Source organism: Ahaetulla prasina, chromosome 3, assembly GCF_028640845.1.
Source record: "Ahaetulla prasina isolate Xishuangbanna chromosome 3, ASM2864084v1, whole genome shotgun sequence".
In the NCBI taxonomy this organism is placed as follows: domain Eukaryota; kingdom Metazoa; phylum Chordata; class Lepidosauria; order Squamata; family Colubridae; genus Ahaetulla; species Ahaetulla prasina.
Genome location: NC_080541.1, coordinates 137,790,302 through 137,817,993, shown reverse-complemented (window position 1 = coordinate 137,817,993; position 27,692 = coordinate 137,790,302). Strand labels below are relative to the sequence as shown.

The 27,692-nt window shown below is 37.9% G+C and overlaps 1 protein-coding gene across 4 annotated transcripts in view; it reads left to right on the top strand.

Annotated features, from left to right (window-relative positions):
- Positions 1 to 27,692, top strand: part of NTNG1 (netrin G1) — a 317,715-nt gene that overhangs the window by 273,898 nt on the left and 16,125 nt on the right. For 2 of the 4 annotated variants that reach the window (XM_058179238.1, XM_058179235.1), the window contains one exon: positions 2,739 to 2,876. The exons of the other annotated variants lie outside the window; for them this stretch is intronic. In XM_058179238.1, coding sequence (XP_058035221.1) covers positions 2,739 to 2,876 — 138 coding nt within the window. The remainder of the gene's footprint in view (positions 1 to 2,738; positions 2,877 to 27,692) is intronic. 4 annotated transcript variants of the gene reach the window in all.

The window sequence follows — 27,692 nt, the reverse complement described above, 5'->3', positions numbered from 1 at the left end:
ACAGGAAGAGATATTTAAACAAACTTGTTGCATCCTTTGGAATGACCAATAGCCTCCTAAAAGGCTACTTATGAAAGTGTCACTTTTAGCATTATTGCTAATATTATAATTTCTTTTTAAAAATCCATGAGTGTCCCACATGGAATAATGTGTATAGTTCTAGTCACTATAGATAAGTTACTATGGAATTGGAAATCTTTAGGAAGAAAGAAACCAAAATTATCAAGGAAAAGTTACAAATGCCTGGACATTTTAGTTTAAAGAACAGATGAAAGTGTAATATATAGGTAGACCTCACGATCGGTCACATACCAACCATTTGAAGTTACAAAGGGTAACTTCATATATACCTACACTAGGGGTGAAATCCAGCAGGTTCTGACAGGTTCTGGAGAACTGGTAGCAGAAATTTCGAGCAGTTCGAAGAACCAGTAGTAGAAATTTTGAGTAGTTTGGAGAACCAGCAAATACCACCTCTGGCTGGCCCCAGAGTGGGGTGGGAATGGAGATTTTGCAATATCCTTCCCCCAGGAGTGGGGTGGGAATGGAGATTTTGCAATAGCCTTCCCCCAGGAGTGGGGAGGGAATGGAGATTTTGCAGTATCTTTTCCCTGCCACGCCTACCAAGCCAAACCCACCAAGCCACACCATGCCCACCACAGAATCGGTAGTAAAAAAAATAATGGATTTCATCTGTGACCTACGCAAAGGGTATATATGACTCTGTTTCAAAGTTATGGCAACTGCAGCCGACCCCATGGTCATTCATTCTTACAACTGACCACAGGATGCTGCAATGACACTCCTTGTCACTCTCTCAACAATTCTCCTGCTTCCCACCCCACCTCCAGCAACAATCATATACTCTGCCCCTCAATGTCTCTGGGCCATTTGGCATCGTCTCAGAAGCGAGTGCCATTTTCCAAGCAACCTAATCAGCCCCTAAAATTGGCTTCCATCTCACTGTTTCCCTCCTACTGGTGGCTTTCCTTACTGTGGCAACCCTTAACCAGGGTTGATCTAACAGCAAACCTATGTTGTTATGCTATCCCAGTGGGATTATTCAGAGATTTAGAGGTGAAAGATGGACCAAATATGAGTATATATTTCTTAAACCTGAAATTAAAAGTGTTGTGACCGATGCAATATTTAATTAGAGAAGCGCTATTTTTAAAATATGTATAAGGTCAACCATTGTCCACCTCAATCAGGGATGGTATTCACTTACCTTCGTAAATGTGAGCATGCATGTCTCCACACATGCGCAGAGCCTTCTATGCATGCGCAGAGGATCAAAAATGGCACATGATGACTTCTGGGCAGGTGAGCCGAGCCTCCCGCTGCCGATGCTACCGGATCACGTGATCCAGATAGAACCATCAGAATTTCATCAGTGACCTCAATGTCCTTACAATAACAGAAATGCTAGGTTTGAACTAAATTCCTGCTAGCTAATCTTCTTAAACTTTACCCTTAATCCTACTACTACTTATCTCAGATTTCCAAGGTAGAAAATGCTAATATTTTAATAAGAATAATAACCTTAAATGAAGAATGTGCTTTGTTGGACATGTGCTCCGTGTGAGTGAACAACATCCAACCAAGACCGTAATCAATTGGATTTCACCAGAGATTCAGAGAAAAAGAGGAAAGCCAAAGAAAACCTGTTGCCAAACGTTACAGGAAGACCTGAAAAACATCAGTCTTAAATGGAAGGTAGCGGCAGACAAAATCAATCAATCAATCAATCCTTGGGAAGGACTTGATAGATGGATAAAAATTCCAAATCCAGTCTAAACTTGTGGCTGATTGTGGGACAAACCATAATAATAATACCCAAAATCCAATGCCAGTAGTTTCTAAACACTAAAATGCTGTAAATAAATTAAATTAGTCCTTGCGACTATAAAGAAAGACTATTCTGGAAATACTTAAAGTATCTTCATTGCCTATGGAAACTATTCAATACTACAGTATGTACAGAGGAGGGAACCTTGTTTTACCTATTTTAATCATTTAAAATGTACTTTACTTGATGATCTATTGATGTTTCTTGAAATGCCAAGCTTACCTGATGTTCATTAAAACAAATCAAAAACATGAAGATCAGATTGGAGCGTTAACTATGTTTGAAGACAGCAGTGACATCATTCCTTGTTTTATTTCTACACCATCTTCTTATTCCATCATGAAAATCATTCATTAAGTAACTTGCCAGCATTTACAGACAGGAATTCATATTTAATTTCAAAGTGCAACAGAGAATTTATCACCGGGCTTTTTCTTTCCTTCTCTCTTTCAATCTTAATCCCCTCACTTTTGTACGAAAGAAGGAAGGGCTATGATTTTGTGGTTAAATTCATAATGTGGCTCATTTAAAGATCTATATCCTTTAGTTAAAGGATGTATATCGCAAACTGGTTAACAAGAGGCTTTCATGCATGTTTTTTTTTCCTTTCCATCATCTTTAAATGGTCTTCTATAGTGGATGGACATCTATGGTCCTACAACTATTGTTGAACTATATAATACCAATCATTATATTTCAGCATTGGCTACAACTGAGCATCAGCTATACTGGTTGAAGCTAATGAAACCCAGGATTGGCTAAAAGACCACAAACGTCTCAACCCGGGCATTATATTTACAAGTGAACCTTGTTACCCATTTCAGTGATGCATTACTTATGACCATGTACCGCTGGCACTGAGTTTATGTTTGTTATCTTGTTTCTGCAGAATGTAATTGTAACCGTTTGGGCTCAGTCCATGATCGCTGTAATGAAAAAGGAATTTGTGAGTGTAAGCAGGGAACAACAGGGCCTAAATGTGATAAGTGTCTGCGGGGATATAACTGGCACAACCAGGGTTGTCAATGTAAGTAATTGCCCTACTTCTGCCCCCCCCCATCCCTTGCTGCCTGTGCTTCCCTGTGCCAGCATGCTCAGCCCCCAAGGCCAGACTAATTTTTTAAAAAGAGCAAGCTTTCCAAATGTATCCTGCCTGAACCTGAAATCTAACTAGAGCATTCCAACAAAGGCAATATATTGGCTATGCAATCCATTTGTTTCAATATGCTGTGCAAGTGCCCCTTTTCTTTCTTTCTGCTAATGCTTGGAGCACTGTTGAACTGAAAATAGCACGTATTGGTGTCTTGCCAGCTCTAGTCAATGGAGCTATGATGAGCTATACTTCTTGTGCCCTGGTTCCAAATGCATACCAGAAATATAAACACGATACACTAATATGCATGTGCAATTTCTGTTTTTGCATTTACCTTTTCCTAGATACTGGAAATTCGAGGTCATGAATTAATCTATTTCTCTCACTTAAGCCCTTAGTTTGGGTGTAGTTCTGTTTACTATCTGCTTTTGTTCCCCCATATGAATCTTGCAGTGTTTAAATTGCTTCAGGTAATATAGAGTTATTTGTTCCAGATAACAGAAACAAGGAGGACCCATGTTGATGCTGTCTTGTTCAACCTCCCAGCTGTAGTTACTAAGTCTTCATCAGATTCAGGGCAAAGTTTGACTAAAGCAATATCTGAAGCAGGTTTTTGTAAAACTGCTCTAGGGCTTACTTAATTATATCAACCTGAAGTTGATTCTGGCAAATGCTAGGAAGGAAAAAGAGAAATTTTAGTGAAAAGAAGAACAGGAAAGATGGAAAGGAATACGTAAGCTATTCCCAAGTCATAACTATGGTTAACTGTGTGGGAAGTAATAAAAATGCACTGCACAAATTTTGGATGACCACTCATGTGTTGATGCCAGTGTTTTTACATTAGAACACAGCCAGGAAAACACACACACACACACACACCCCAGTAGGCTATTTGAGAAATAGAAGCAAAAATGGAGTTTCAGGTAGGTAAAATGCAATTGTATCCAGTTAGAATACATTAGTTCCACAAGTTCACAAGGGAAGTTGTCTCGGCCAAATTACAAATAAACATTTTGTTAAGATAACTTTAAGGTTGGCTCATCATAGTGAGTTATCAGAAAAAAGTTGTAATTTGATGTGTTCTGTTTCTGATGTTGTGCATGTTGTATGCTAATATATTTTCATTTCTATTTTACTTGTGCTCTTTCTTCATACTTAATGGCTACTCATTAGTTCTTTTGTGTGGTTATCACATGAATCTTCCTCATCTTCTAGGAGATATTCAACTCTTTACTTCGTATTCATCTCTTTGGATGCATCTCAAATCTGCAACAGTGACTGAAGGCAGTTGCAATGCCAAATGTAGGACTGATGAGCAAGTCATCCTCCAAAAGAGGGTGCAGGCAAATTTAATCTGTCTTGAATGCAAAGGTTGCATAATAGTTGGAGTCAGTAAGAAGATAAGAGTTGGTGTCATTTAAGACTAGAAATATATGATTTAAAGCAGGAAGTAACCAAATGAAAACTTAGCTCTACTATAATTCAATAGGTGATTTTAGATAAAAAATTTCCATTGACACTTTCTAAAATAACAATAAGAGATTGTGCACAATTATTCATGAACAATTTTTGAGTAATCTTATAATGATTTGCTTGTGCAGGAATGTAAGTCAATGAATGAATTCTTAGGAGAACAGGTATGATTTCTGAATTGATATGGATCAAACTACAGGTAATCCTTGATTTATGATCATTATTGGGACCAGAACATCTGTTGCTAAGTATGGTGGTCATTAAGTGAATCACATTCAGTTTATGATCTTGTTTGTTGTGATCATTAAGCAAATCATCATAATTGTTAAGTGAATCAGTGGTTGTTAAACAAATCCAGCTTTCTTCATTGACTTTGCTCATTGGAAGCCAGCTGGGTAGGTTGCAAATGGTGCTCTTATAGCCCTGGGATGCCACAACCATCCTAAATACATGTTGATTGCCAAGCATTTAAATTTTGATCACGATAGGGTCACTGCAACAGTTGTAAGTGCAAGTACCTATCACTTCTAGGAATGCCATCGTAACTTTGAATAGTTGCTAAAGCAGCGGTTCTCAACCTGTGGGTCGGGACCCCGTTGGGAGTCGAATGACAATTTGACAGGGGTCACCTAAGACCTTTGGAAATATGGGAAGTGTACTTGCGAGTCGAAGAATTGCGCTCCAATGGTTGACTCCACAAGCCAGCTGCAGACTCTTCAAATTGCTAGCCGAATTCGGCTTCAGGCGCGATGAATTAAAAAAGAGAGAAATCTTTGCTCTGATGTCTCCCTCTCAAGCCAGCTGCAATCACTCCCAATCGATAGCCTAATCTGGCTTCAGGCGCCATAAACTTAATAGGGGAGGAGTCTCCGCTTTAATGCCTCCATCCTCAAGGCAATCGCAAGCAGTTCAGATCGCTAGCCAATACGGCTTCAGGCGCGATAAATTCAAAACGAAAATAATTTTATGGTTGGGGTCGCCACATCATGGGGAATTGTATTAAAGGGGTCGCAGCACTATAAAGGTTGAGAACCACTGTGCTAAACAAATGATCATAAGTCAAGGCCTACCCCCCTATGTACTGTCCATACCATTCTACTCTGAAAACATCTGTTCTAGCATGCTGAGAATTGCTATGTCTTTTTGCACAGATGGAAATGTATATTTTAATCTGGACCTTCAAATGATTACCAATTTATTTAATAATATTTATTGTAAAGTATAAAGCTGCTTACTGCTGAGTTTGAAATTTTTAACATGAACAAAGTTGCACTTGTATTCTCAATTGTTCAGGGCCTAGTATTAAAATTAAGCAGCATTCACTCTGACAAAGTAACTGAGATACTTCCGTGGTTCTGGATTATCTCTGCAAGATATTCACAGAGAGACAGACAAGGAAGGACTGGAATTTTGAGATGGTGGATTTATTTGTCTTTCAAGCAAATATACATTTGTTTAATTCCTTCCATAAATTGCTAATTTCAGATGCTTTAGGATTAGCAGGTATATTTGAGAGACGGTTGTGATTACTCTTATAAAACACTTCTGTGATGAAGAGGAAAAATCCTTCATACTCTATCTTATTATTTGTCCTTTTTCTGGCCAAATGGACACTAAGAAGTAGATTGCAATGGATTGTAACTAACTATGTTTTTATTGTCTAAGAATGCATTTGAGAAACCATGTGGGACATAGACATTCTTGGAAATTCTGGTGATAAGAAAAGCTTAGATTTTCATGGTACATGTTACAGCATCACAACTTGTCTCATTATTTGGAAGTGGTAGTAGACCCTGAAATAAATTATTTTAATATAATACATATTATAAACGGTGGCACAAGCTGGGTTGATATTTTGGTGTCTGCAGGTATATATAGTACTCCCATTCTTAAAACATGGAAATAAAACAAATTTGTTACTAAACAGAGACTTTCCAATTCACAGATTAGTAAGCATGTCAAAAATACAGTATCTTCAAAGTATAGTCCTATTTCCTAGTATCATATTACTTAGTCCTGGATTTATCTGGATAATAAACTCTGTTTCATGTTCAGCTTTATCTATTTCTCAGGGAAATTTATTATGCTATTGCAGAAATTACTAGAGCAGCACAGCAATAACATCACTTTAAGGATTCCCTGAAGAAATCTTCCCTCAGGACTGAAAAGCAGACCTTTGATCCTGATCTCAATGGTGGCCAAAGTTAAACCATTATTTATTTATTTAAAATATTAATCTAGTCTAACTCCTGGGAAACTCCCGATCCCAATCAATTATCCAGCATCAGTTAGTGCAATTGTTTAGGGGGTAGCAAGGAGGGGGGAGAAACTGAGAGGGTTGAAATAAAAAACCTCAGCTCTTATTGTAAAGGATGTGTATCCCAGAAGTGAGATATGGAACGTTTATTTAAATGGCATATGTTACTATCTGGAGTGATTTTCTTTGGAATTGTTGGTATGGGAAAATGTTGTATTTTGGTGCCTGTCTTTTTTTAAAGAAGAAATTACTTTTGGTTTTCTTGTACAAATCTTTATGCTTTGTTTGTTTATTGGGATCTTTTTATGCTTTCTAAATGGGGTTTTGCTTACAACTAAGAGGTGAGACAAGGAATGTTAAGGTTTATATGTGTTGATTACTGTTAATATTCTAGAGTTCAGTTTGGACTTTTTGCTGATAATTGGGAAAGGAGATGTTACTTATTTGATTTACCATTAGAGTTGAGTTATGGGATGAGGAGTTTTATATTTGTTAATTAAGGGGAGGTGAAGAAATTTTGAACTTGGCATGATGAATGGAGAAAATCACTTTCTTAAATGGGAGTTACTTTTTGCTTTCATGCAGTTTTTTTCTTTTATATTATCTTTGCATTATCTTTTATTGCTTTTTAAAAAATCTTAATAGAATTATTATTAAAAGAAAAATGTGTTTCCCAACTTCAGATGCAAGGTCTCCCAGAAGCTTATAAGACATTACTACCCTAATTTAACAATTTTAAAACTAAAGCAGTAATTTAGGAAACAACATGTAGTACCTAGATAAGCATAGCATTTACTGTAGAAGCAAACTTCACCTGATTTTTGCTTTATTTAAGGTAGAACTTATATCAAGAAAATGTGTCTTTGCCATCATCATCATATCACAGGAGAGGATCAATAAGTGTAGACAATAAATCTATAATTTTACAGGACAAAGGGATACATGGTTACATTCCCTGCCTCGTTAACAAAATTGTTAATTCATTTGAAAATTTAAATTTTAGGTATTTTAAATGTCTTGGTTCTGTCTCCTGCCAAAGGATCTTTCAGAGAAAAGCCACATTTTTGGATGATTTTCCCAAGAAGCTCTTCAACAAGTAGCATTAGAATGGTGTCGTGTGTACTTATCCACACAGTGGCATTATTTAGAAGCGGTGTAGGCAGGGATGAAATCCAGCAAGTTCTGACAGGTTCTGGAGAACCAGTAGCAGAAATTTTGAGTAGTTCGGAGAGCCGGCAAATACCATCTCTGGCTGGCCTCAGAGTGGGGAGGGAATGGAGATTTTGCAGTATCCTTCCCCTGCCACACCCACCAAACCACACCATGCCCACCAAGCCACGCCCACAGAATCAATAGTAAAAAAATGTGGATTTCACCACTGAGCGCAGGTACTCTAAGCTCATGATTAGAACTATTCCATTACTACAGGAGAATTTGGCTGTGGGGCCCCAATGACGTCCCTAGGCTTGTCAACCAATTTCTGCGTGTATAAATGCAAAGGAACAAGTAGACGCCACTGTGTTTCCAAAATTAGGAAGCCGAGATAGATCTGCTGTTGCAAAGGAGAGGCCTTCTGTCAGAGCACAAAACAACAACTTCAGCAACCCGTGGCAATTCAGGAGTCCTCCGCGTGTGCGCCCAGCAGGATGTCGCAGCATCACAAAAATGAAACAAAACATACTGGTTTCTATCTAGTCTGCTTCCTTGATAAGTTGTACTGTGTATTCATTTGACTGCCAAATTTCAGTTCAGTTTAGTTGACTAAGATTTTTTTTCCCTGCTTGCACAAGGTTTCCTTTAACAGACAGATTAACAGAATTGGAAGGGAAGGACCTTGTAGGTTATCTAGTCCAGGGGTGAAATCCAGCAGGTTCTGACAGGTTCTGGAGAACCGGTAGCAGAAATTTTGAGTAGTTCAGAGAACCGGCAAATACCACCTCTGGCTGGTCCCAGAGTGGGATGGGAATTGAGATTTTGCAGTATCCTTCCCCTGGAGTGGGGTGGGAATGGAGATATTGCAGTATCCTTCCCCTGCCACACCCACCAAGCCGGTAGTACCACACAGCTGGTAGTTAAAAAAAAATTGAATTTCAACACTGATCTAGTCCAATCCCCTGCCCAAGCAACCTTGCCCATTTCTGCTTTCTGTCATGTCCCAACAAGTTGCCTTCATCCCTTCTTTAGCGCCTGAGATAGAAAAGCTGATTCTTAGCTGTAATAATGTTTTCCTCTTCTGGCACCTCCTGACTAAACAGCAACTTTTTTTCCCCCCTTGGAAAGATTCAGATTTTTCTTTCTATTTTAATTTGATGTTAGTATTACTAATCACAAATGTATCTCCTTTGCTACACTTAAAACAGCGAGAGACTTCACACAGGCTATTAATTATTTTTCCAAAGTGACATTTCAAGGCAAATGAAGAACCAGAGAATGTTTTTCACTTGGTGTTACAAAATTGACAGTGAACATCATCTGGCTTCATCTGCTTGAAAGCTTTATCTGGAGGGAATTTGTTGAAGATTTCAGATTAATTAGAAACTATTCACTTAATACTATTAAAAGACTCCAGTTAGTAGCACTTGAAAACACCACAATTGCACATACTCTGTATTAACATTTTAAGTGAAAATGGTATGTCGTTATATACTACATATTACATGAAGGAATTAAGAGTTTCTCACGTTCCATGCAATTACAAGAGCAAAGTAACAGCTTCATTGTCTAAAACCCATATTAAAATCTGGAAAGCATGACCACTAACTTCTACAGTAAGGAAGAAGAGCACTCTAAGATCAGGAATAGTTGGACTCCTGAAATATTCCTGCAAAATGCAATTTTAAACACAGGTAGTCTTTGACTTACAACCACAATGGAGGCCAAAATTTCTGTTGCTAAATGAGAAATTGGTTAAGTGAGTTTTGCCCCATTTTATGACTTTTCGTATCATGTGTGTTAAGTGAAATAACTGCAGTTGTCAAATTAGTAACACCTTTGTAAAGTGATTCTGGCTTCCCCATTGACTTTGCTTATCAGATCATCACAAAAGGTCATCACATGACTCTAGGACGCTGCCATCATCATAAATATAAATCACTTGTCAAGCATCCGAATGTAACTCACTTGACTCTGTGGTTCCTGCTGCAGTGGTCACACAGTAAGTGTGAAAAATAGTCATAAGTCACTTTTTTCGGTGCTATTGTAACTTTGAACGATCCCTTAATGAACGGTTGTACGTGGAGTACTACCTGTAAATGTTTAATTGTTTAAAAAAGCTTGTGCAGGTGTGAGACCCAGTCCCTACTTCTGGATAAGTAGTAGTACTGTGCTCTCTTAAGATTGCATGATCAAGATCATCAAGTTCAGCAACATAAATCCTGAGCTCAGTTGTGGTCGTAAATCCAAGGTACTGTACTTCTTATCTTTTTTCTGCATTTGGCATAATGTTACTTATCCTAAACCTAATGAACGGATAGATATATATTCCGTGAAAAATTTTTACTGACCTCAAAAAACTATAGACTGTTATGTGGTATATATTACATGGTGTAAATAAACATGAAGATGTTAACTATACGCTGTTAAAATCTTTTATGTACAAGTTGAAAAGGAAATGCAGAGGAATATAGAACTTTATAAGAAACAAACACAATAAACATGATGGTTCATTAAAGTACCCAGCTCTCTGCAACGTTTGAATAATAATCCTTAAAACAATGTTACGGGTTTGTTTAATAGAAGTTATTTTCCAGTTGACTCTTTGTAAATAATAGCAACCTTAATTTATTTGGCTAAGAATCAAATTAATGAAGCCGTTTTTATGATGTAAAAGATTGCATTTTTATTAGCCCATTACAACCTAAGTCAACAGGAACATAACTACCCAAGATATTGTCCTCAGAAGATCTGGCAGCTGAGTACTATGATTATGTCTGAACTTTGCACTTGAGATTTGGTTAAGTGGTATTACATTTTCAAAAGAAGACAGACTTAATGGAAAGTTATTACATGATGGCTTAATGCCAGTTTGACTACAAAATATGCCCCATAGGCTGGTTCAATAAGTTGACTCTAGCCTAGGAGGAATGCATGTCTGAGCCAGTGAAGCAGTACTATAGAAGTGAATTATAAATATCAGTTTTTTATAATGTCATCTGTCAACTTTACTGCACTAAGTTCAATCATGATCGTATGCCATGAGTGAGATAATGGCTTGCACCATACTGAAATACAATAACCAGATGAGATCATTGCAGTAAAGGCAGGGTGGTTTTTTTTAGATATATCCAGGCACAGATTAGGAATAAACATAGACTTATTTGTGTCCTTCTCTTGTCCACTTTAGATGACACCATATTCTGCTGCAAGATAAAGTTATTCTTCAACTCTCATTAGGGTAATCTCAGTTTATTGCAGTGAGAAAGATACTTTCCTGCCTGAGACCTTGAAATACATTATCAGATTAGGCAAATAAACTAGATTTTGCTTATTTAAAAATAAGCATACAGATTGGTGATATGGGCACCTTATGTCCTTGATACTATATCCCGATAACAAGTATGTTGGGGTTTGAATCAATCTATAGTTTTTGAGATGAGCTTGACCAACAGCCCAAGTTTAATACAAAGTTCCCAACTCTTCCTTCAGATGTTAAAAGAAATAAGTATTGTGATTATTAAGAAAAATAAGCCATCCGGGCCTGATATTGAATTACACATTTTTGCTTTATTGAAGTTATTTATTTTTGATTGCTGCTCTTCTGATCATATATGAAGCTTTGTGCGTGTGCCAAGCTTTATGTTTGTGCCATGTCTTGTTCTCTTCCCTCAATAGGGAACAGAGGGGCCTCTGTGGCTCAGACTGGTAAGACAGTCTGTTATTAACACAGCTGCCTGCAATTACTGCAGATTCTAGTCCCACCAGGCCCAAGGTTGACTCAGCCTTCCATCCTTTATAAGGTAGGTAAAATGAGGACCCAGATTGTTGGGGGCAATAAGTTGACTTTGTATATAAATATACAAATGGGATGAAGACTATTGCTAATATAGTGTAAGCCGCGCTGAGTCTTCGGAGAAGGGCGGAATATAAATGCAAATAAAAAAAAAATGTTGGGCAACAATCTTGGAGGTGAGCAACCTAATAATTGTGATACACCATGGTACTTGCATTTTCTGTGTAACATAACATTTCCTTTCTTCAAAATATTTTTTTTACTTACAATGACTTATGAATACATGTAAAGTCACAAATGAAAAGCCATTACATACAGTACATTAAGCCATTGTAAACAACTGATAAACAAATTATGTTACCCTTTTGAAAGGATGATGGTCAATACACAACTGTAGCATGCTCTGTCATCAGGCATACAACTACTTCTGTGATCTACCAAATATAAGTGTGCAACCATGAATAGGATAAACTTCTGAATGATTGAAACCTCATATATATATATATATGTATATATATAAATTATATACTTCTTTTCTGAATATTTTTTCACCAATAGTTTGTGCCAGTTTGGGAGGGCAGCCACAAAGGATGAACAGTAAGCACAGAATTTCAGTCCTATTTGATAATATCCCCATAAACGTTTATATATAAAAGAAATACACATGATTGCATGAATGCATTCATAATTTTCTATATACTATTTTCTTCCAAGGTAGTTCTACATTAGTGCTTTCCAGAACTGTAAGTTTCACAGTAGCTATGCTGGGTAGAAGCTTATAGGAATTGTCTGGAGACTGAATACCACTATTTTAGACTTTTGATAGACCTACACAAAATTTCATTTAGCACGAGAATGTTCACAAACATACAGCAACATTGCACTATATGCGTTTACAATTTTTCTCCATTAAAAAATAGTGATTAACATATCATTACAAAATAGATACTCAAAGGCAGCTTTGTTTATCAACTTTATCAATGATACCTGGGAATAACAGGCAGTTTCTAGCATTACTGTATTAAGAGCTTCATGAAAAAAATAGACAAGAAGCCTCTTCGTTTTTTAGTTTGTAATATTTAAATAGGTAATACTTTTATTTTTTTTATTTATTTTATTTATTTTGTCACAACAATATATGTAAGTATCATACAGAAAGGTTATATAGTATATAAACATATATAAACATATATAAACTTGATATCTTAATAATAAATATTTTAATACAGGATACAGCTGTATCAGCAACAGCATAGAATAAAAATGTAAAATTAGCTTACGAAGAAATAGAGACTTCTTTTTTGCACATCAAATAAAACATACTACTTGATAGCAGTTGCCATTTTAATCTGTGTTTGACTGCAGTTCAACTGTACGGAAAGCTTATCATGTCATTAATGGAAATGAATTATTCATTGCTCATTTGAGCACATGCAACCAGGCCCAGAGCCACTGTAGAATGACAGGTGAGAATCCTTGAAAATCTTTCCCTGCCCACTGAAAACATTCTTTACCTAAAAGCTGTGCTTGAATTCATTAGTTCACTCGTTAGCTTAGGACAGGGTGAAAAAAATATAAAGGTATGTATGAATCCAGAACTGGGACTAGCAAATAAACTAATGTACAAGAATATTAAATAAAAGTAGGATGATTAAGTTAAGTTAAATTATTATGAGAGAATTCAGCAGGAGAATTTTAAAGGGGCAAAGGAGAGAGTTAAAGGGGACTTTGATTTTCTTTCTCTGAGAAATGTTTAATTTTTTTTTCTTTGAATTTGGCAATGCTTATTGTGATTCAGCAAAGCAAATGTTCTTTTAATATGGTATTTACATTTAATGCCAGTTTTAAAAATTCCACTGTACTGCTTAATAAGGCCTGGGACAGAGGTGGTATTCAGCAGGTTTTGACCAGTTCTGGAGAACCAGTAGCGGAAATTTTGAGTAGTTCGGAGAACTGGAATAAGAATATCACTTATGACTGGCCCTGCCCCCATCTATTCTCTGCCTCCTGAGTCTCACCTGATCGAGAGGAAATGGAGATTTTGCAGTAACCTTCCCCAGGAGTGGGGTAGGATTGGAGATTTTTTTATAAAAATAATATTTATTGAATTTCCAAAAGTTAAAATGCACAATCCCAAAAAAAAGCACAATGCACAAAAACAAAAAAATATATAAAACACAGAAAGACAAACGTGTCAAAATTACATTACTCATACCAGCTTTTTCTACATCGGTATCTCTTATCCTATTTAACCTGTATATACAGATTCTACATCTAAGTATCTCTATAAACCAACATTCTTATTTAAATTATTTTAACCTCTATTTAGAATTCAGTCTCATGACACAAATCTCTCTTGGGAATGGAGATTTTACAGTATCCTTCCCATGTCCACCAAGCCACGCCCACCAAGTCGTGCCATGCCCATAGAGCCGGTAGTAAAAAAATTTGAATCCCACTACTGGCATGGGGTAGGTAGAATGGTACAAAAATAAAAATTAAATGAGTTGGGCCAAGGGTGACCATAGAGTCCTCTTTATGGCCACCCTTGGACTTCAGCTCCTCAATACTATTTAGAGTCTTGGGGGGGGAAGGAGTTAATAAGAGCAAAAAGTGAACTATAAATCTTGCAAAAGAATGTTAACATTATTTGTCTTAAAGAAATAGAATCCCAAATGTGATTATTTCTTCCCCCAACCAAAACTGGAAGCAAGCAAAGGCCAGAGTTGGACTAGTTAACAAATTCCCCATTTGTCCACCAAGGGTTGACAACTCCAGCTGCAACCAATTTGGAGATTCTGCATGCACACCCATCGATTTGATTCCATGCTTCAAAAAAGGCCAGGGCCAGAACATAAATTAATATTAATTGAGTTTAATAACTGCTGATTGCGGTTATTTGACTGTAAAATGAAGCACCCTCCTTCTAAAATGAATGAAGTTCACATCTGCATCTCCACACACAAACCTTTCTTAGGCAGAAACAGAAGCATCTTCTCCTGGAAGATTGCACTGGAGAAAAAGCAAAGAGAGAATGGGAGGAAGAGGAGATGGAAGGGGATTGGAGAAACTGAGGTGGAGGATAGGGAGAATGAAAAAAAGGGCTGGAAGAGAAAGAGAGGATGACTGCTTGCCTTGAAACAGGAAAGAGTAAGAAGCTGTTGTCATTGTTTCTACTTCACTAAGAATGAGGACACAAAAACTGTATGTCAAGGCCAGGGACCGAGGATGATGATCACCATGGACCTACTCCAACCATATTTTTCTAATTCCTTCATTTCAATAAGGCAGAAGTATCTTCTTCCTTTAAAACATGTCTGTTTCTAATTCTGAAACTATGAAATGTTCTCCTCTTTCTTTCTTTCATTCATTCATTCTTTCTCTCTTTCACAACATATACGCTTCAAAGAAAATTATTGGAGAGAGTGGGGGGGGAGAAATACCCTCTACTCAAGTAAATATGAGATCTGAAATAAACTTGTGCTTTCCCATAGTTCCTGCTGAAGAAAAAACAAAAACAAGGGAGGGAATACGGGCATGTTTAATTTGAATTTCTGGTAAAAGTAGTCCAAAGTAGTCCAAAATGTTAAGCGGTGCATTCAAAACAAACCATACATCTTACGTTTGAGCAATTGAAGCTGAGGGAGAAATTAATGTGAAAGTTACTGTCAAGGCAACCTTAACACGGGTCTGTTTAGAAACAAGTGAATTGCAGTCTGGATCTCTTTACTATCTTCTCTCAGGATTATTTCAATACCTAGAGGAATATGGTTGCCAAGATGCAAGAAAAAATAATGTTGCAAACTTATTATCAGTTTACATTTAAGTCCTAGGAGCTCAGTGTCTTATCGCTCTATAAAAATATTTAAGATTTGGCTGCATGAATATAAAAACAGACTGCTTTTTTGAGTCGGATGCTAACAGTTCCAGATAGAAGCACAAACTAGCAATTTCGTCCTTCTACCCCCAGTCGGGATAACGAACACAGATCTCCAGTTGGTACCCTATTATCATATATACAAAATGATGCATAGATTTTGGCCTGAAGAGCAGGTTGAGAGCAGAAATACACACACTCCATTCTCATTAAAAGAAATCTGCCAGCAGGCGATGATTCAGCAGGGTGTTCTGTTAATGAGATACTGCACTGTAGTAAGTTTGGCAGATAATCCAGTTTAGTATCTCAAAATGAACTTTTCTTTTACTCTTTAAAGATGCGTCTGCCAAAACTTTTAAGCATGCAGAGGGGGGAGGTTTAAAAAGCTGATCGCTGTTAAGACAGTTTGACTGTGTTGTCTCTAAGAAATAAGACTGGATTTGGAGAATAAGAGATTTGTTTGAAAGATTGATAGGTCCATTTCACTAAGTCCAACAAGCACACTTTCCTGTGGTTCACTCCATATGAGTTACATTGAATTCCGTGCAATTTATCTGGGAATAAACTATTCTCTAGGACTAGAATCCAGTACCATTCTATTATTCGACTAAAACAGACTTATCATCCATCCAGCTGCAGACATTTTTATTATATACTTTTCCATCTTTTGACTTTTGGACCCAGAAAACTGCCAAGATTTTATTTTTTTTCAAATATCAAGCACGATAGCAAGCCTTATAACAGTTTATCCAAAGTCAAAATTCGTCCTCTAACATTCTTACTGACTTTGGAGTTGACATCTTATTCCTTACATGCTGCTGTTGCACAGAATGGCTCATATTGTGTTGCACATACAGGTGATTATTGTACAGCAGCAGCTGAGTTTCAGGTTTTATTTCTGACTTGCCCATTGCAGCCATTCTTATTTTCCTTCTTGTCTGCTCTCTCACCCTAAATGGAGCCTACTAGATACAATACATTTTAGTTTTTTGCTGCCACCTGCTGGTCATTTGGATTTTTACTGCCCTAGCCAAAGCAGCAATCCAGTAGCCCTCCAAAAAAGCCCTTCAGATTTGTTTTGGGAAGGCTGCTGCAATAATGCAATTTCTCATAATAATCTCTGTGGATTAGTTGGCATCCTCTATATGTTACTAGATATCGCTACCAGCCTACCTAGTACCTCCCTTCTCCTATAGTGTGGTTTCTAATTAATTCATCAATTAAAAAAGCAAATAATAATAATAATAGACGATTAGACCAAATTAACAAATGGCATGAATTCTTCCATTAATACTAAATGTTATTTGGGATACAGCAACACATTCATGGGGCATTCATGTTGCCAGTTGTAGATGGAATTCCTCTTATAGCTCCCATTTCAATCTATCTATTAGGTATTCCTATGAGAAGTTTGATGTTGCACGCTGTTAAAAGTGAAGCAAGTTTCCTCATAAATCCATTTAAGATTTTATGTTTACCAAATTATTACCCCCAAATGGTTCAACTAATTACATAAACTTTAAAGGTTTGAAGCCACAGGATAAATCTTTTCACTTTGTTGGGAAAAATCATTAAGAACTTATTTTGTTATTTGTTATATTTTCTTGTTTATTGCTTTTAATTATTCAGTTTAGCAGTTTATTTGTTGAGTCATCCATTACTTATATTTCCAGGGTGACCACCTCTGATTTTTAGTTCAGTTTAAACCAAAAAAATGAAATGTCAAATGCTGGTGTTTTATCAGACTTAACCAAAAGTTTTGAAAGTATTTGCTTAGACATTCACATGTACTAGTACCTTGGTACTCAACTGCTTTGAAACTCATCAGACTTGATGAGACTTAACCCATTATGACATGAAATTTTTGTCCCTGTATTCACAATTTGTTTGGTATTCAATGCGCAAGCTAGAACTTGTTGGTGTCAGCTGCCTTGTGACTCACTACATTATTCCTTATGAAAAAAATTGTTTGGTACTCGTTGTTTTAGATCATCATTGTGTCTCTCGGAACCAATTAATGATGAGTACCCGGGTACCACTGTATACTAGAAGTACTAAAGAAACAGGTTTGGAGTTCTTTCGATGCTGCAATCTTCACATTCTGCACACCAATAATTTAAGACATCTAGAGAGAAAAGCAGGGACGCGGTGGCTCAGGGGCTAGGACGTTGAGCTTGTCGATCGAAAGGTCGGCAGCTCAGCGGTTCGAATCCCTAGTGCTGCCGTGTAACGGGGTGAGCTCCGGTTACTTGTCCCAGCTTCTGCCAACCTAGCAGTTTCAAAAGCATGTCAAAATGCAAGTAGAAAAAATAGGGACTACCTTGGTGGGAAGGTAACAGCGTTCTATGTGCCTTTGGTGTTGAGTCATGCTGGCCACATGACCACGGAGACATCTTCGGACAGCGCTGGCTCTTCGGCTTTGAAACGGAGATGAGCACCGCCCCCTAGAGTTGGCAATGACTAGCACGTATGTGCGAGGGGAACCTTTACCTTTACCTTTAGAGAGAAAAGCAGATATTTTAGTTTTTTTTGGATCGGAGAACTTGTCTACTCAGTACACGTTTGCTAGACTTCAAGATTTCCATGATTAATTCCTTTCCTAAGCTATGCAGGTCAGTGGCACTATAATACATATTATCACAGTCATTGTTCAGAATCTTTAATAGGAATCACAGGCAAAGAAGCACACATACTGACCCCAATGCATTTAGCAGCTTATTATAAATTATGTGAAGGGAAGCGTATTTTAGTATCTGTGGCAGTTCTTATTTTTATAGAAAGTGGAAACAAGTGGAAAACTTGAAACATTGTACAAGTAATACTCGACTTACAGCAGTTTATTTAGTGATCATTCAAAGTTGCCACAGCACCATGACTTATGGCTATTTTTCACACTTATGACCATTTCAACATCTTTGTGGTCATGTGATCAAAATTCAGGTGCTTGTCACCCGACTCATAACAGTTGCAGTGTTCTGGAGTCATATGATCACTTTTTGCGATCTTCTGGCAAGCAAGGTCAAATTCACTTAACAACTGTGGCAAGAAAGTTGTACGATAGGGCAAAACTCACTTAACAAACATCTCTGTAGCCACAGATATTATGGGCTCAATTGTAGTCGTACATCAAGGACTACCTGTATATTCCTTGATTCGTTTTTAAAAAATTTATTTATTTATTTATTTATGAAACTGGTATAGCTTCCATCTCATCAAAAGCAAATGCAGGTCCCAGCTGGTGGTACCCTGAGCATCCATTCTCTGCCGGGTCTAAAATAACTGGGGAGAGGCAGTCTCTCTGATAGTCGTGCCATGAAGGACTTTAAAGGCTAATACCAACACTTTGAATTTGACCCAGAAACAAACTAAATTTGACCCGGAAGCCAATGCAATTCAGGGAGCACTAGGAGCATACCTACCTGTCCTCATTGCAACATTCTGTACCAGCTGGATTTTCTGGACATTCTTCAAGGGCAGTTCATGTTAATGTTAGATTACATGTTAATTTATGACATGGCTTAAAATCTGTTGGCCAGATCTGGACCTTGAGAGCTTTCTTTACATGGTTTAAATCTAAGCAGTTCAACTTAGGTATTTTAGGTATCTATTTTATTATTATATTTTATTATTTTATTTTTCAAATTTATATACTGCCCTATCTCCCTAAGGACTCAGGGCGGTTCACAGGCAGTTAAAATACATATAAATACAAATTAAAAAACAACAATTAAAAAACTTATTCTATTGCCGAATTTAAAAAACAATATAAATAATAAAAAAAACCCTTAAAACCAATAACTTTAAAATCTAATCCAGTCCCGCGCAGATGAATAAGTGCGTTTTAAGCTCGCGACGAAAGGTTCGGAGGTCCGGAAGTTGACGAAGTCCTGGGGGGAGTTCGTTCCAGAGGGTGGGAGCCCCACAGAAGGCCCTTCCTGGGTGTCGCCAGGCAGCACTGCCTAGCTGACGGCACCCTGAGGAGTCCCTCCCTGTGAGAGCGCACGGGTCGGTGAGAGGTATTCAGTAGCAGTAGGCGGTCCCGCAAATAGCCCGGCCCTATGCCATGGAGCGCTTTAAAGATTGTCACCAACACCTTGAAGCGCACCCGGAAGGCCACAGGTAGCCAGTGCAGCCTGCGCAGGATAGGTGTAACACAGGAGCCCCGAGGGGCTCCCTCTATCACCCGCGCAGCCGCATTCTGGACCAACTGAAGCCTCCGGATGCCCCTCAAGGGGAGCCCCATGTAGAGAGCATTGCAGTAATCCAGGCGAGACGTCACGAGGGCGTGAGTGACCGTGCATAAGGCATCCCGGTCTAGAAAGGGGCGCAACTGGCGCACCAGGCGAACCTGGTGGAAAGCTCTCCTGGAGACGGCCGTCAAATGGTCTTCAAAAGACAGCCGTTCATCCAGGAGAACGCCCAGATTGCGCACCCTCTCCATCGGGGCCAATGACTCACCCCCAACAGTCAGCCGAGGACTCAGCTGACTGTACCGGGATGCCGGCATCCACAGCCACTCAGTCTTGGAGGGATTGAGCTTGAGCCTGTTTCTCCCCATCCAGACCCAGACGGCCTCCAAACACCGGGACAGCACTTGATAGCTTCATTGGGGTGGCCCGTGTGAAAAGTACAGCTGGGTGTCATCAGCGTACAGCTGGTACCTCACACGAAGCCACTGATGATCTCACCCAGCGGCTTCATATAGATGTTGAACAGAAGGAGCGAGAGAATCGACCCCTGCGGCACCCCACAAGTGAGGCGCCTCGGGGCCGACCTCTGCCCCCCTGTCAACACCGTCTGCGACCGGTCGGAGAGATAGGAGGAGAACCACCGATAAACGGTGCCTCCCACTCCCAATCCAATTTTAGGTATTTTAGAGTAGCACAATTATACCTCTACAAGTTCATTCCATTTAATCTCCCTTTTTTATACCAACTCATACTATATATCTGTGTCACGGTATTTTATATTTGCCTGTTCCTGTATTTGTTGTTTTAGAGCAAGGAAAGGCTATTTGATGTTATCAAATGTTTTGGAATTCCGTTTTCATCCAGTTTATCTGGAGAGTTCCAGATTACCTATCCTCGATTAGATCTTAGAGGGGACGTGGTTCCTATTTATGATGCCATACCAGTGAGTTCTCAGCGAGAACTCAGAACCAGTGAGTTCTCATATATACCAGTGGTGGGATTCAAAAAATTTTGCTACTGGATCTGTGGGCATGGCTTGGTGGGTGTGACATGGCTCTGTGGGTGGGGCTTGGTGGGCGGGGAAGGATACTGTAAAATCTCCATTCCCACCCCACTTCGGGGGAGGTTACTGCAAAATCCCCATTTCCTCCTGATCAGCTGGGACTTGGGAGGCAGAAAATAGATGGGGCAGGGCCAGTCAGAGGTGGTATTTACTGGTTCTCCGAACTACTCAAAATTTCTGATACTGGTGCTCCAGAACTGGTCAGAACCTGCTGAATACCACCTCTGATGTATACCTTGAAGAAAAAAATCATGTTTTGTTTTTTATTTTATTACATTATCCGTAATGTAATTTGTATTTTGTTTGTTTTTTATTTTAAATCCATGTGCATAGTCGTTGTGCTGTTCTGAAAGCTAAACTAATATTTAAAATGATCAAACAAAAACCCAAAAATGTTGAAGTCACCCAATCAGCAGAGAGAACAGGCATCATAAGGGGCAAGCGTAAGAGCACCAGCGTGCCTACCGTTCCTGTCCTAATGTTCCCCTTAGTTGTATTCATTTTATGTTTTCAATTTATGCTTATATATACTATTTAATATGTATTTGACAAAATAAATAAATAAAGTAAATAAAATCATCTGATGCATGCTTAGACATGTGCATGCATTTATTTTTCTATCTTTGGAAGTGGATTATACTATGGTTAGTTATGTTTTCCTTCTAAAATAAAAAGCAAACATGGACATCCTATTTAATTTAATTCAGTGGTGTTGGGGGGGGGGGAAATCCTACTCAGGATACTGTAGTTGAAATTCTATTCACATTTCCCTTTTCACTTTTACATTGTATAAGCTACAATGCCTAGGCATTTAAAAAAGTAATTTCCAACTACGAGTGGAGTAGAATTTTGTCCAAAGCATCAACCCCACCCCCAGAAGTGCTCAATTTTTCTCTGAATCAAAATCACAGCAACATGAAAAGATAGAATTAACTTGAAATCTCCTTTTCTGTATAACAATAGAGAAGTGGTAATTAAAATTCCATTTCACATGATTAAGACGGAAAACAATGTAAGGTTTTCTCATTGTGTGCAAGTAGAGGTTTAAAAAAATATCTTTTTGCAACTCAAATGTGGAATAATTATTTCCATATTTTTTTTTAGAACGTTGATACACAATTTTTAGAGGATACTCAAGTCGTTCAGTGGTTCAACTGAATTGACTTATTAAAATAAATATTAAATAAATAAATAAATAAATAAATAAATATTCCTTTAACAAAGCCATAATTATTTGTTTTAAAAAGCGTGCATATCCCTAATTAAGTAGTAATAAGAAAACACATCTTGCTCTGCATACTGCTGCAGGATTATTTATATTTTTCCTTACAAATCAGAAGGAGAAGTTGTGCTGATCTAATCCACATTCCATTATCTCAGTACATATTCTTCATCTAGTACTCAAAGATCAAACAAACTCCAAATGATTGAAAACAGGAATGGTATTAGGACTCAAAAGAAGAAGCCACTCAATTAGTCGGGAGACTCAGCATCGTCTGATACATGTTTAGTCACACAGGTACTGTTCCATCTTTGGAACTGGATTTTCATGTTCCAGGGTTAACGAATAAAGCCAGATTGCATGGCATAGAGCTGAATCACATGTTCAGATATTATTGAAATACACCGCGCCTAGTTGAAATTAAAGCCAAGAACAAGACTTTCAAAGCATTTTGTATCTCAGTCTATTGAGTTCATGCTAATGGAATAGTACAAACATCTTCCCTATTGAACTCTTGCATTGGGACTTAATTGAACTTATTGAAATCAGAGAGACAAGAGAGTAAAATGTCTGTAATTTAGGAGACATGGTGGCGCAGTGGTTAGAATGCAGTATTGCAGGCCAAATCCAGCAAACAGCCTGTTTGATTCTGATGGAGATCAAGGTTCACTCAGCCTTGCATCTTTCCAAAATCGGTAAAATGAGGACTCAAATTGTTGGGGGCAATATGCTGACATTTGCAAACTGCCCAGAGAGTGCTATAAAGACGATGTGGCGGCATATAAATCTAAGTGCTATTTCTATTGCTATTATTTAATCCTGCCCTTAAACCTAATGTCGGAAGTGACCCGAAGATGTTCTGAAATGTTTCTGTAATATTTCTATCCATAGCACTATACACAGAACTATTTCTCTACATAGCTGCTCATGAATACTTTTTCTTTCTTATATTATTTCAAAATCGTAAGCATTTTAAAGATTTTACTACACAGGAAAACATTTGCTCTCTATTATGGGCATCCTATTTAAACATTCTGGCTTTCTTATCTGTAAGCTAAACATGCCGAGCTGATTCTGCCTCTTATTACTAGCTTCATGTCTTTGAAATTGATTTTCGCATTGACTGCTTTCTCTAGACTTCTCAACTTTGATTGTGCCCCTCGGGTTACTAAAGCATCCTTTGGACCTTAATAATGGACTGACTTATAGTCTAAGGCAATAATAAAGGTTTATGACAAAGTTAAAGTTGAGAATTTTTTTTCTCATCCCTAATAATTTTCTCTCTGAAAGTGTTTGATCTAAATCAAACTTTACAAGCTCTTAACCATTTTCCCCCTCTAAAGACTCTATTCCCTCTGAAACAATAGTAATTCTTAAATCTCTAATCCTGGATTTGTTTTCAATTTTAGCCATTTTAGAAAGCAATTTCTTGTCATACATACTCTAATCATTCCGGCCAGAACAATGTCTGGATAACACAGAAAACCATTCTTTTGTGCTATTTTGAAATCTATTTCTTTCTCCCTTAAATTCTTTCAGCATATTGTGGGAGTTTTTTTGATGTGGTTTTGTTCTTCCAATATCCATAGGAACATGTGTTTTTGCTGTTACATATCACAGTTATTGTCTATATGCCCTCTTAATGTTTGTGGGGGCATAAGAATCTTGAGGAGGAAATAATTTTAATTTCCTTGTTCCCAAGTACCATGAGACTTATGTACACCTCTTCCACTAATCAGGAAGAATTGTGTTTTCTAACTGCAGGTTAGATTCATTGCATGAAAAATATCTAAATGAGAAAATGGAAAATCATTTAGAACTCCTGGGGTTATACAACATAAAATCTATTGGATTTACAAGGGATGTTGAAGCCCTGTTCAGGCTGATCAGGAGTAACTTAATCAGAAAAAAATATATTACTTGATTTCTAAAAGCCAGATAAGTTTTAGAAAAAGTATTTATTTACTGGAGCGCTGATATAGCTTCAAAGAAATACTTTCAGTAAGATAAATGCTTTCAATGAACAATGATTTGAAAATAGTCCCATTGGATTTGGTAAATTCAGTTGAACAATTGTTAATTGTATCAAGCCACAGTACTGTGAAAATTTGCTCAGGGAATAACCCCTCTGAATTTATTAAGGTTTACTTTCTAAGTAGATCAAGGTAAAAGGAGCTTTTGTTTTCAAGTTCATATTTATTTTGCATGAATGTGTTTTTCTAATTGTGTATTTTAAATATAATTTACTTGCTTGATCAACTGAATGATTGACAGTACTATTTATAGGTGCGCTGCCATTGAATCTTATAACTCAAATTATTATTATTTTTAAAAAAGAATTCCATGCTGATGTATATTTAAAAGGTCACTGGTCTTAGTTCATTGTTCCCACTTTTAGCATGTAACTATTATTACATTCTATAAAATATATTTTTATCCAGATACTCTATAAATAATTATTTATCTTGAGAGTTGTAAATTGCTTTTTTGGTTTACTAAATGTGTACAGTAAATCATATGTGCATAACGTTTCTATCTTTTAAGACTTACTACAGTGTGAGAATAGAAAGTTTTCATTCAAATTTAATATAAAAGAGCTTTTATTCTATAATTTGATAATTTGATTTTGCACAAAACAGGGAGCTGACAAAACCTGTACAGAAATGTTAAGAAATATGAAAAGGTTGCAGTTAACAACATAATAGACTTACTAAAATTCCCATATAAAATGTATGACTCAATTGTAGAATGATTACAGAAAAATATTTGAAGGACATTTTTATTCTGTGTTTCCTTTTGGTACTGAGAGCGTTATTTTTCCTATATGTTAATTAATTTTAAAAGGGGTGGAAAACTGAAAAAAAAATCTGGTGAAACAAAATGAAAAGTCAAGGATACCAAAACAATCATACAAGCCCTAGAAAAAATGTTGATAAGTAAATGTACCAGCATTATTTCCTTCTTTTTCAGATTTAATGCTATGATCCACCCAGTAATTTATTACTCTTTGACTCCTGAGATTTTCTTCCTTGATAAGATCAAGAAATAGTCTCAGATTTAAATAACTTCTTCCTAGGGAAATAAACAATTGAATCAGAGCTTACATTAGTTAAATTGCTTATTCCCCATTCTCTGTATTAGGACAGGTGAGATACTGCAGTGTTAATTATGAAATCAAGTAAGAAATGTTCCCTTATGCGTCTGTTAAACGTTTTGATTCAAAGCATGTATTACAGAATTGAAGGGCACCAAGCTGTCCTTTTATATTTTGTGTCAGCCGTTCCTCAATTGCTGTTTTCCCCATAAGAGACAATAGCAGTTACATTCAACCATCTTGTATCCTTTCGTCATCCCTACTGAAGTCAATGTAGCAGACAGCTTCCATCAGTGCTATAATGTAGAGATTAATGGCGATTGAGACATCACCTTACATGTGTGTCTGATGTTCAAAGTGATGTTCTTTGCATAGACACAAAACAGTAATGGTGTACACCATTTTGTACATCTCTAGTATATAAACTGGAAGCAAAAATGGCAAGCCCAAGAATTCTGGCATGTTCTTTCAATTGCTTCACCATTCCTATCAGTTCTCACTTCTCAAGACCTTGAAAAGAACTTCATGCTCGGGGAAGATGTTTTTACTCCAGCATATGCCTTTTTTTCTGTCAATAATACAGTTTTTAATTAGAAAACGAAAGGTATTCACAACTGCAGATGATGATTATTTTAGCATCTATGAAGAGCTTGACCCATAGAAGTCTCCAGTACTTTATGATTACTTAGTTGAAAAGAGCTCGAGAGCAGTGATGGTTAACCTTTTCCGGACCGAGTGCCCAAAGCGCGCGGGGGCACATGCAAATGTGTGCGTGCGCACACAAATCCCCAAAATGCAATGACACACCCATGCACACGCCCTACCCTACCCCGTGCATTCACCCTCCGAGCATGCATCCCATGCATGCGCGCGCATCCCCAATGCATGCACATCCCCAATGCATGCGCACTGCCCCCATGCATGCGCAGCAGAGACCTGAAGACCATCTGGCTGGTAGGAGGCACGCGCACACATGTGTGACAGAGCTGAACAGCAGTGACGGCTCACGTGCCCACAGAGAGGGCACCACGTGTCACCTCCTGGCACGCATGCCATAGGTTCGCCATCACGGCTTTAGAGCATTCATTCTCTTGTTAGCACACATTTTGGGAGTCAGAAAAACTTGAGAAGTTTCTCATAATTTCTGCTTTGGATTCAAAGCCATGTGCAAAGTCAATAATATTTTAAACAGGTTAAGTATTGGGTTAGTCACAAAGCATAACTGAACAGTATAACAACAGACGAGTCTTTCGAAAGAGTTCGAGAGCAGTGATGGTTAACCTTTTCCGGACCGAGTGCCCAAAGCGCGCGGGGGCACATGCAAATGTGTGCGTGCGCACACAAATCCCCAAAATGCAATGACACACCCATGCACACGCCCTACCCTACCCCGTGCATTCACCCTCCGAGCATGCATCCCATGCATGCGCGCGCATCCCCAATGCATGCACATCCCCAATGCATGCGCACTGCCCCCATGCATGCGCAGCGGAGACCTGAAGACCATCTGGCTGGTAGGAGGCACGCGCACACATGTGTGACAGAGCTGAACAGCAGTGACGGCTCACATGCCCACAGAGAGGGCACCACGTGTCACCTCCTGGCACGCATGCCATAGGTTCGCCATCACGGCTTTAGAGCATTCATTCTCTTTTTAGCACACATTTTGGGAGTCAGAAAAACTTGAGAAGTTTCTCATAATTTCTGCTTTGGATTCAAAGCCATCTGCAAAGTCAATTATATTTTAAACAGGTTAAGTATTGGGTTAGCCACAAAGCATAACTGAACAGTATAACAACAGACGAGTCTTTCGAAAGAGCTGCTATTGCCATATTACGAATGCAATAAAGAAGGTCTCGCTGTTTTATTTGTCAGAAGGATGCTTAATGATTTGAGTCAATTTTGCATTTTGAAATCTAACCAGATCTGAACCTTTATCGTACATTGAAATTATTGTCATGGGGTTACAAATTCCCCATAAACAGTGGAGTGCACCATTCCTTTCAGGGATTTTGCATTTACGCTTATCACAGCAGACAGCCCTTGAACAGCAATTACCTGTTTAAAAAGCAAAGCAAAAAATAAAAATAAATGCAACCATAAACAAACCTTTAACCAGGACAGAGCAAAACATTTTGTCTGTAAACACGATCCTTGATTCGGGTTTCTTTCTAAAACAATTTGCAATCAGAAATGGGCTGCAATTATTTTGGAACACAGATATGCAATGGCAATATGGACTGATCTAGTCCAGCTTCTAATTGATGGCCATTCTGGGTTAGTGCTAGTTATCATCTATGAGTATGTTAATCTACTCTCATATGTGGTCTACGAATAGAGCCTACAGTGGCCCAGATCAGAGGGAAATAGTATGCAAGATTTCTGTCTCCGTTTTGTCTTATCTGTTCTAATCTATCTTAATCAAAGATAGCCAACAGATCAAATTGTTCAATAGCAAGCTCTCACTTGTACGCAGATGGAAATCTCCCAAGTATACTTCTGCTTAATGCAATTGCTAACGAGAGGTTTCTTGCATTGCCAGACTTATTATCTTCCTATGTTAAGGTAAGCTATCAAAAAGAAGGTGTTGGTTGGAATTAATAATCACTTCCAGCTGTGGCATTTA